Source organism: Microtus ochrogaster, chromosome 7 (assembly GCF_000317375.1).
Source record: "Microtus ochrogaster isolate Prairie Vole_2 chromosome 7, MicOch1.0, whole genome shotgun sequence".
NCBI classification, from domain to species: domain Eukaryota; kingdom Metazoa; phylum Chordata; class Mammalia; order Rodentia; family Cricetidae; genus Microtus; species Microtus ochrogaster.
This window is the reverse complement of record NC_022014.1, coordinates 29,339,108-29,349,967: the sequence shown is the minus strand read 5'-3', so window position 1 is coordinate 29,349,967 and position 10,860 is coordinate 29,339,108. Positions and strand designations below refer to the sequence as shown.

The 10,860-nt window shown below is 49.3% G+C and overlaps 1 protein-coding gene across 1 annotated transcript in view; it reads right to left on the bottom strand.

The window, feature by feature from the left end:
- The window catches only part of Dnah2 (dynein axonemal heavy chain 2), a 131,251-nt gene that overhangs the window by 21,979 nt on the left and 98,412 nt on the right, over window positions 1-10,860 (bottom strand). The window contains exons 54-65 of the mRNA XM_026780620.1: window positions 10,640-10,770; window positions 10,356-10,505; window positions 9,744-9,911; window positions 9,353-9,513; window positions 8,980-9,119; window positions 7,736-7,868; window positions 7,499-7,638; window positions 5,344-5,554; window positions 5,097-5,213; window positions 4,780-4,921; window positions 3,546-3,715; window positions 3,303-3,419 (exon numbers count right to left, since the gene is read on the bottom strand). Coding sequence (XP_026636421.1) covers window positions 3,303-3,419; window positions 3,546-3,715; window positions 4,780-4,921; window positions 5,097-5,213; window positions 5,344-5,554; window positions 7,499-7,638; window positions 7,736-7,868; window positions 8,980-9,119; window positions 9,353-9,513; window positions 9,744-9,911; window positions 10,356-10,505; window positions 10,640-10,770 — 1,780 coding nt within the window. The remainder of the gene's footprint in view (window positions 1-3,302; window positions 3,420-3,545; window positions 3,716-4,779; window positions 4,922-5,096; window positions 5,214-5,343; window positions 5,555-7,498; window positions 7,639-7,735; window positions 7,869-8,979; window positions 9,120-9,352; window positions 9,514-9,743; window positions 9,912-10,355; window positions 10,506-10,639; window positions 10,771-10,860) is intronic.

Sequence of the window (10,860 nt, the reverse complement as noted above, 5' to 3'; positions counted from 1 at the left end):
AAAAAAAAAAAAAAAAAAAAAAAAAAAAAAAAAAAAAAAAAAAAAAAAAAAGAAGGAAGGAAGGCAAGGACCAACTCCTGTGCATTGTCCTCCGACCTCCACATGTATATACACACACCCACATGCGCACACACATACAATGTAAATTAAGAAGAAAAAGGGGGCTGGAGAAATGGCTAAGCAGTTAAAAGCACATATTGCTCCTGTAGAGGACTCAGATTGGTTCCTAGCACCCATGCTAGGGCAGACAACTGCCTAGAACCCTGGCTCCACAAAGATCTGACACCTCTGGCCTCTGGCATTCCCCTTCAAATAACCCCCCATACACACATATACACATGGAGTTACTTGAGAGGCTGAGGAAGGAAAATGACAAGTTCAAGAGCTCAGGGCTGCAGAGTGAGTTTAAGGCCAGCCTGGGCAATGCAATGAAGAGCCTATCAAAATAAAAAACATTTACCAAGGGCTAGAGGGCTGGGAACATAGCTCATTTGGTGGAGTGCTTGCCTAGAATAAACCAAGCCTTGAGTCTGATCCCCAGCACCAAATAAACCCAGGCATCATGGCACACACCTATAATCTCAGTATTTGGGAGTCAGAGGCAGAAGGACCTGGAGAGTTCAAGGTCATTCTTGACTATACACCAACTTCAAGGCCAGCCTGGGCTACAGGAGACTCTGTCTCAGGAAACAACTTGAGTTCAATCCCTCAAACCCATAAGAAGGAAGGGAAGCAAAGCAAACAAAAGATGAAAGTGGATCTTAAATTTTGCAACCTTTATCAATAACAAGGGGAAAATCTTAGCTTTGCCTATCTGTTTACTCTGTTTTGTTCTGTCTTTTGAGATAGGGCCGACACCCCTGGAATATCTGGGCCCAAGCGATCGGTCTCAGATGCTTTTGCACACGGCTCTCCTGCCTGCTTCCTCTCACAAAGCTGTTGTCCTTGAATACATGTGGCTCCCCCACTCAGAGCCCTAACATTGTGAACTCTGTGTTTGTCCAGGGGATGAATCATCGGCAGCGACTCCAGAGGTTCCATTGTTTGAGTATAAGGGAGCGACTTAATGGCTTGACCCAGGATGTGACTCATCTGGGCCAAGGAACCTTTGCAAGTGGGTTGCCTCACCTGTGGCTGTGACCTCCTGGGAAAGAGACAGGAAGAGAGAAGGCTTTGTGAGAGCTAGGGGGAGGCTATGGCCACAGGATGGAGAGATGGGGATGTGTGCAGAAGCCTGTTCCTCCAGCCCGGATGAGTTCTCTGCACAGGCCAGACCAGAAGAGGCTTTGAGGACATCTGTACTTCCGACAGTAAAAACGACTGTGGTGGGAAAAGACAGAGACTAGCTATGGACAGGGCAACATAGAGTCGCAAACATGGTGCCCAGCCCAGCTCTGTTGGTAATAAACCCATAGGTGAATAAAAATTCACCCAGAAGCATGTGTAATGTAAAAAAAAAAAAAAGTATGTGTTTGTGTGTTGCCTTAGTTACTGTTCTATTAATGCTGGGTAGCTTAAAGGAGAGGGTATTTAATGGGGATCTCCTTCACACTTCCAGAAGGTCAATCTGTGATCATCACAGTGAGCAGACAGGCATGGCACTGGAACAGTGGCTGAGAGCTGTATTTCCTGATCTGCAGGTAGTGGGGGGGGGTAAGAGGGAGAGAGAGAGGAGAGGAGAGGGAGGCAGAGAGAGAGAGGGAGGAGGCAGAGGAGAAAGGAGAGAGGAGAGAGAGAGGAGAGAGAAAGAAGTGAGAGAGAAGAGGGGAGAAAGAGAGGAAAGAGAGAAGAGAGGAGAGAGAGGGAGAGGGAGGGAGGGAGAGAGAGAGAAACTTGCCTGGTATGGGCTTTTGAAACCTCAAAGCCTGTCCCACACTTTCTCCAACAAGGGCACAGCTCCTAATCCTTCTAATCCGAGCTGGGCAGTGCTGGCACACACTTTAATCCCAGCACTCCGGAGGAAGAGGCAGGTGAGTTTGAGGCCAGCCTGGTCTACGAAGCGAATTCCAGGACAGCTAAAGCTGTTACACAGAGAGACCCTGCCTCAGAAAAAACAAAATAAATAAATAAATCCTTCTAACCCTTTCAAAGAGTTCCTCTGCCTGGTGACTAAGCATTCAAATATATAAACCTATGGGGGCCATTTTCATTCAAATCACCACAAGTCTGTATGTATGTGTATTTGTGTGTGTGTGTACACATATTTCTGCGTGTATGTGTGCAAACACTGATATTAACACAGATCATCTTTGGAAGGAAGGATGAGTTTTGTAAAAATTGGTTGCTTTCATGGAGTGAAGTTGAATGCTAAAGAGCAGAGGGGGGAAGACTTTATATTGTATATTCTTCTGTACCTTTGAATTTCAAATTAATTTCAATATGAGTATATTATCTAGGAATAAAGTTGTATGTATTATCATTTTGTTGTTGAGACAGGGCCTCTTTATATAGCCTTGGTTGTCCTGGAACTCACTCTGTAGATCAGGCTGGCCTCCACTCACAGAGATCTGCCTGCCCTTTCTCCCGAAACCTGGCACTGAACACATGTGACATCACAGATATCACATTATCTCTTAAGGCTATGATTAAAAAATCAAACGACAGGGGCTGGAGAGATGGCTCAGTGGTTAAGAGCACTGCTTGCTCTTTCAAAGGTCCTGAGTTCAATTCCCAGCAACCACATGGTGGCTCACAGCCATCTGTGATGAGATCTGGTGCCCTCTTCTGGCCTGCATGAATGCATACAGGCAGAACACTGTATACTTAATAAATAAATAAATCTTTAAAAAAAAAATCAAACGACAGACAAGGAGTTCTGAATTCTTTTGATAGTAGCACTTGACTGTTCTTCATGGTTAGAAGTCAGCTGTGCATGTATCCTGTAGAAAGTTGCCTACCTCGTCTACCTTCCCCAACTTCTAGACAGCCGTATTCCTACCACGTACAGACACACACACCCCCCTCGGTTGCTGTTCCAGGCCCACAGTTGCCATCCTGACCCTATTGACCCATTCCCTCGTCGGAAACTGACCCGCTACCCACATACCATCAGTCAATATCCCAAAACCTATTCCAAGGCTGTGAAAGAGGTAACTGTGGGGCAACAGTGTCCGGTGACCCACAAAGACATGGGGCTCTGGGAGCCTTCTGCACCCTATGCTTCAGACAGACCTAAACAAGACCTGGTGCAGGGGAAGAGAGCTCACTGCTGCACAGTAACAGAGTTGGGTGCAGAATCGAGTGGGGAAAGATGGTCATGAAGAGAGGAACGGACAGCTCCAAAAGGCCAGAGGGAAGCTCACCTCCCGCAGCTTTTCCTGGGCCTCGGCTAAGGCTGCTTGCTTCTCCTGAAGCTGTGCCATGGCAGCATTCATGCGGATCCGCTTGGGCTCAACCACTCGGTACAGACGCCCGTACAACTGTGAGAAAAGACAGCCAGGCTTCGGGGACCCCCACCAAGCACCTTCCTTCTCCTCTGTGCCTGCCACCCCCCAGCTTGTCTAGGACTGCCCCCTCGGTTCCCACTCACTCTGACCACCGCCTACCTCCATGGCCCGCACCCACATGCAGAGGGATTTAGCAGCCAGGGAGACCCTGCCGATAATATCAGGCTGGAAGTCAGGCTGGGCACAGTAGGCGCCAATCTTCTTCAGCACCTTATCTGAGATGTTGTCTTTATCAAAGTTGATCAGCGACTTGATGAAATTCTGTTCACCTGTGGTGTGACATTTTGAGGCCTCAGCCAGAGGGCCAAACCCTGTTCCTGCCCAGCTCCACCTCCACTGCTTGTTGTTAAAGTTCCCAAGGCCAAGATATTTGACCCCTTCCGATCTTGCTCCTTTCGCTGGCATCCTCTCGGGCCCCAGGGCCTCCTGGATCTCCCCAGCCTCATCTCCTACTCCCTTCCCTTGACAAACAGTTAAATCACCCATCCCGGCATTCCTTCTATGTGCTCTGTACTTTCTTCTGGACAAAAACTGGCAAACTGTAGCTACATTCTGCTGCGGGAACCCAAAGCCGAGAAAGCCACAGATTGAAAATAGAGTCCCGAGGCCAGACAGACGGCGTGGTCAGTAAAGTGCTTAAAACACGTGGGAAGTGTTTGATCCCCAAAACTGAAATAAAAAGGTAGGTATGGTAGCAAGCACCTACGATCCCAGCACTGGGAAGGCAGAGTGCCCTGGTGAGTCAGCTGGGTAACCAGCGACCCCAGGCCACAGTCAGATGCCCTGTCTCAAAAACAAAACAGGCGAATAGTTCCTGAGGAACAACACCCATGACTGACTTTTGACCCTCTTAGACAGACAGACAGACAGACACGCACGCACGCATGCCTGAACACATGCATGTACCCACTCACACATCCACACATGAACGTGAAGGCACATGTACACAAAGAAAGAAGTGAGACAGAGACACAGAGAAAGACAGAGAGAAGGCGTTTCTTGTTCTCTATTCTTGTCCGTCTTTGGCATGGAGGCATTCTTGCCCTTGGATTTTGCCATGCATTCTGACTGCTTTCAGAACGATTTTCTTCTGGTTATGGAGAGAGGAGCCAGTTCCTGCTATATACTTTTAAAGAATCCTAACAAATGTTTAAGGTCTTCCCTCTTAATCTCTGTGCTCCTGAGGGGTCAGGGTCTGCAGTACCTCAGTGGTTCTTACAGAAGGCCTGAGGGGGTCTCTGGTACCTCAGGTGGCCCTTGCAGATGATGAACTACACTTGATCAATAAACACCAGACAAATGGAAGTCTCTTCCAACAATGCCCTCTGCTTACCCAGCTGCCGCTTTGCCTCTGCCCACGTGGGCTCATTGCCTCGGAGAATCATGACTGCCTGCATTACCATCTCCACCTGGGCAGGGGGTCTTCCATACGACTTGATCTCACCTATATCTTTCTTGTTCAGAGACTCCAAAGCCTAGGGAAAGGGATTAGCTGACAGAACTGGGCCAGAGTCAACTCAGATAGCAAGACGAGTCCTTCCCCGAACACAGAGCCAACTATGATGCCACCTTCTCCCCTCTCCCCCTCTTCCCCAGCAACTCTGAGAGCAAAGAAGGCTGGCCCCATCCCCACTCCTGGCACCATGGTACCCGCATGGCTTCTTCAAGGGCAGGCAATGCCTCCTCTAGATCCTTCTGGGCGTTGTCCGCCAGTGCCTGACACTTGACTTCCTCAATAGCAATCTTCTCGCTGTTGGCAGTGACCGCCTAGAGATGAAAAGAAGACAAAGGATGGATAGGAAACCAAGGACAAGGTGAGGAGGGGGTTAACTGATGGGGCCAGGAAGCCTCTTCCTGGGGACCCTGGCAGAGTGGCGCAGGGGGCAGGACGTCTGACCTTCTGCTGCTCGTCTGCTTCCCGCTTCTGCTGCACGATGATGACCAGGTACTCTTCGCACTGCTTCTGGAACTCGGCCACCTTTTTCTTGGCATCCTCCAGCTCCAGGGACATCACTTCTACTTTTTCTCTAGTTTCATCAATCTTAAACAATCCAGTCCGCAGCTTGTTGGCTTGGTCCAGCAGCTCCTGCCGTTTTTCTCCGAGAAGCCTGTAGAGGAAGGAGGAGTCCTCCCATAATGGTCCTTCCTCAAACACCTCAGTCTCTCCCTTTCTGTGGCCACGTTCTGCCCTCACATACGAACATAGCCTGCTCCGCAGGTCTTCTTCCCCCTCTCACTTATTCTCTACACCGTGATCAAAATCAGGTTGTTGAGTACCATTCTGACACATTGCTTCCTCTACCTGGGGCTCCTCCAGAGACCACATAGTGCAGCAGGCACCTGGATCGCAATGGCCCAGAAACCATGAACCCACCCAAAGGGGGCAAGTGAACCCCACTTAGCCTCTCCCCCTCTCTGTGGAGATCAACAGAAGGACAGACTTCCTACATTTCTGCTTAAAGAGAAGCCAGACATCTGAATTTTTTAAAAAGAAATATGTGGTTACTTCCTGGACTAAAGGGTTTATCAAAATGATTGGTGGGGCTGGAGACATGTGGCTCAGTGGTTAAAAGCTCTGGCTGCTCTTCCAGAGGACCCAGGTTCAATTCCCAGCACCCACATGGCAGCTCACAACTGTCTATAACTCCAGTTCCAGGGGATCTGACACCAATGCATATAAAATAAACTTTAAAAATGATTGGTAAATAGAAAAAAGGTGGAACGTTACCCTGTATGTCCAGACACACAGGGCTCACTGATACAGTACTATAAAACAGTGCCCAGCACATAGTAGGTGCTTAAAAAATACACATTAAATGGGCGAATTGATGCTATTATCATCTTTACAAATTGTTTTTCCAACTTGAATCAGAATACCCAGTCCATGTGACTGCAGTGAACTGTGCTTGTGATTCCAGTCCTAGGGAGGCTGAGGCAGGAGAATTGCTGTGAGGCTACCCTCAGCTACGTAGTGAGTTCTGAACCAGGCTGGGCTATGTGTGTGAGACACTGTCTGGCGGAAAGTCAAATAAGATAAAATATCCTTTCTGATAAGCCAGCAATAGTGTTCCCCTGACTTCCACAAACCACTCGGCTCAGCCGAGGAACTGACAGACAGACAGACATCCGAAACAGCATGGGGCTGGGTCTCTGCACCTGAAGTGGGGCCCGAGGCCTCAGCCTGTGTGATCTGATTCTAACTCCAAGTAGATAGTAGATAGTTAGGATCAAGGGGAATTGTAAGACACTCAGTCACTGTGTTAGGGAACCGTTTGGTGTGTGGGGAAATCTGCCCACATAGCTGATGTTCAAAGCAAAGTACTGGGCTAGATGTGAGACAGAAAACACTTCACTTTTTCTGGTTTTTATCTGCGCTGCTTGTATTTTTCATTTTGGTTATATTCCTGTGCTAAGGTACACACATATGGATCTGTATCTCTGGCCCTATTTGTGTATTTTTAATTTGATTTATTTTTTTTGAAACAAGGTCTCACTATGTAGCCCTGGTTGTCTTAGATCTCCCTGTGTAGACCAGACTAGCTTTGAACTCACAGAGATTCACCTGTCTCTGCCTCCTGAGAGCTGAAGCAGGAGCCACCACTCCTAGCCTTGTGTATTTTTGAGACAGGATCCTTGTGTGTAGCCAGACTGTCCTTGAATTTATAATCCTCCTACATCAGGCTTCCTAGTGGGGACTTATAGGCATGTGTCACTATACCCAGATATTTCATACAAATGGCCAGCCTAAGGGACACTAGAGGGAGAGAGGGAAGGATTACAAATATTATGGTAAACTCCCAGGTAACTTGAGGTCTGGAAAATATAGAGAACCGTGCCAGTAACTAAGGACAGACAGGGTATGAGGAGGCAGGAGCCGTGAGTCCATGCCTGGAGGTCTAGCCTTCCCCACAGAAGCCCCACCTCTCATTAACTTCCCTCTGTGACTCTGCCATCCCCCAGCCTGTCCCCTTGGCCACATCCTGGGTATTTTCACCAATCAACACCTTTGAAAGACACAGCCCCCAGCCCTCCTTGTTTCCCGGTTTCCGTACTTTTTATACCCAGACACGAGCTCCAGGTAGTTTGTGGGTGTGACATAGTTGTGTCTCCGCAGTTCCAACAGCATCTTCTGGGAGTACTGAGCCACGGACCAGTGCATGGTGACAAAGATCTGGGCCACTTTCCTGTGGATCTGAAGGGAACAGCACAGGGTGGAAGACAGAGGGTGTGGATCAGGGGATGGAGGGGAGGCGCGGGTGTGGCCAAAGCATCAGGAGGGAAGGGCTCACATTCTCCTGTGTCCCCAAGTCCACTCCTATCAGGTATTTCTCAGCCACCTCTAGCAGGGCCTCCCGGGGCCACTCTGAGAACCAGTTGATGGTCGTGCAGTTCACCAGGGCTGGGTACTGGCGAATCCAGTTCCTAGAGAGAAGGCGAGGGCATTAAGTCTCCACACTGATGCCCTTGGCTTCCTAACACATGCCCAGCCGCTTTGCAGATCCTGAGGGCCCCGTCCTCCCCTCCTATCTGCTCGTGGGGCTCTATCTCCACATGCACAGGTCCACACATTTAGAAATGGTCTCTGATCAGAAAGGCCCAGATCCACGTTTTGTAGATGTTGATCTTGAGCAAGTGTCTAACATACTCAGACATTAGTTTCCTCAGCCTTAGGAGGGGATTAGCAGTATATAAATACCAAGGTTGTTGGGAATTTGGTGAGGTTACCCAAGAAGAATGCTTAGCATGCACCCCTGTGATAAATACACCATATGCCATAAGTTACAAACATATGCAAAACAGTAACCCAGTTTGCCTTGCCCTCTTCATAAGTTTATTTTGTTTTTTTTTTAATTTTTTATTTATTTTTATTTTATGTGCATTGGTGTTTTGCCAGCATGTATGTCTGTGCGAGGTGTCAGATCTTGGAGTTACAGACAGGTGTGTCTTGCCCCATGGGTGCAGGGAATTGAACCCAGGACCTCTGGAAGAGCAGTCAGTGCTCTTAACCACTGAGCCACCTCTCCAGCCCCCCCCCACTTTTTTTTAAAGACAGGGTCTCACATACAGCCCTGACTATGCTGGTTCTTGCTATGTAGCCCAGGCTGGCTTCAAATTTGCAGCAATCTTCTTGCTTTAGCCACCCGAGTTCTGAGATTATAGGTGTGCACTGTCTTGCCCAACCTCCTCCTTCTAGATCTGATTGTCCTGAAATATCTACTTATACCAAGGATGGATAAAAAAATTGCTATGTATACATACTTTGCATTGTATTTATCCTCTAATGAAAAAGAAGACAATCTTGTCATACGATACAATATGGATGAAACTGGAGGGCATTATAGAAGTGAAATAAGTAAGTCACCATTCCACATGTCGTCAAAGCCAAATTCAGAGATGAAAAGTAGAAAGGAAGTTTCTGGAAGCTGGGAGTGGGGAGTCACTCTCTGCTGGGAAAATGGGCTCTAGTGGGCTGTTCCTGACACTACGGACCTGTGGAGGGAGTCACATGGGACCCCCTAACAGGCAGTGTCACCTGAAGGGGTCTCCCACTGGGCTCAGGCACAGCACGATGTGCAGGTTGTTCCGCACGCGCTCAATGAGGTAGGCGAAGAGGCTGTCGGAGGATTCTGATATCTGCTCTGCCCGGGCCTGGTCTATGATCTGGCTCTGGATCTGGACAAAAGCCACACTGAGTCAGATCACTCACCGCAGAGTGAGCCAGACAGCAGGTTAGGCTGGCGGACTGAGGCCTGGGGTGGGTGTGGGATGAATGCTGAGAGGTGACCCTTCAGCCTTACAGGGCCTGATCTGATGGTTGGGACGGTACAGAAACAGACGTGGAATCTGTGGGTTTTGAAGATTGTTAGAAAAGCCAAAGAACCAACTTAGTACTGAAGGAACTGTACCTCTTCAAATTCGTCAGATTTGTAGAGATTGGGGACTTCGCCTGAGCTAAGGATGTTGTTGATGTCTTCTAGGAAGGATTCATCTGCGATTTGGGTGTCCACGAAAAGGAAGGACGTGGTCTTGAGCTCTACCCCTGCCTGGCGATACAGACGCTTGATATCTGGCCAAACCAGGGAAAGACAAAGGCAAAGACTTCCTTCACACTCACCATCCTCATCCTCCGTGCTTCAGGACCCTCCCTTAGCCCATAAGCACCCACAGGATCCACGCCACCTATGCCAGGCACACAGTGGCCAGGGGCATCTCACCCCCTGGCATGGCAGACACTCAGGCTGTTCATCCTCCATTCTAAAACCTCTACCCTCTTCCAGTTCAGGAACCCAGGCATACCATCTCGGAACTCCTGTTTGCGATAGTGTTTGGTGACCTCAATCTGGAACGTGTTGTACTCGCAGATGGAAGAGGCCAAGCGGGCCAGACTCTGCCGTCCACTGCCCCCAATCCCCACCAAGAGCATGTTGCCTCGAGGTTGTCCAATTACCCGCACGATCCGTGTGACTGGGGAGTGGGGTGGGGGCAATGCACTGGGTGAGCAATCCCAGCCAACTGCCAGGCCCTAGGGTGGGGACCCAAAACCTCTGAGGCTGAAGTAGAGGATCAAGTAAGAGGGAAGAAGTTGGTACCCAAGGCTCTGGTGGTGATTCAGCATTAGCCTTCACCTGGCCCACTAAACACCCTTGTGATAGGTGTGGTAGCGTAGGCCTGAACTACCAGGGAGATGTAGACAGGAGCGTCACAAGCTGAGACCAGCTTACTCTAGATACCAATTTCCAAGCCAGCTAGGGCTACGCAGAAAGACCCTGTCTCAAAAACAAAACTGAGCAAATAAACAGACTTCACTGGCACAAGGACATGTTGGATTAGAAAGGAAAACGACTCTAGAGCCTGACTTGGGAGTGCTCTTTGCAGGGAAGCTGCGGGTGGGAGGCGGGAAGGGCTCACTGTGTTCGATGGCCTCTCGGAAGAGCACCAGCTGCATTGGCACCACAGAGGGGGAAAGATTGTACTCGTTTAGGGCCGTTTCCATGGCTGTCTTCAAGACTGTCAGATCTACCAGGTCTTCATAGACCTTGGGCTCCTTCATGAAGTCCCCTAGGCCATGGGAGAAAGGCATCAGCGTCCCCAACACCTGGTCCTCCCAGAGGGCCATTAGCATTGGGAATCCATGTCCTGGCCTCCTAACCCCAACCTCTTAAGACCCAAAGCAGTCCCAGCTCCGGGCTCACCAAAGATAGGAGAACGTTTGTTGGGGCAGAGATTATGAAATGTGAGGTCAAAGAAGGTGCCGAGTTTGTCACTCAATATCCCCACGAAGGCTTCCATGTCCGTGGCATCCACCAGTCTGTCCGAGAAGACTCTGTTGAGAAGTAGTTGGGGAGGGACTTAGGGCTAAAGAGGAGAACAGCCCTGGGGAAGGGAAAGTCAGCCAGAGGTGAGGCGGGGGGGG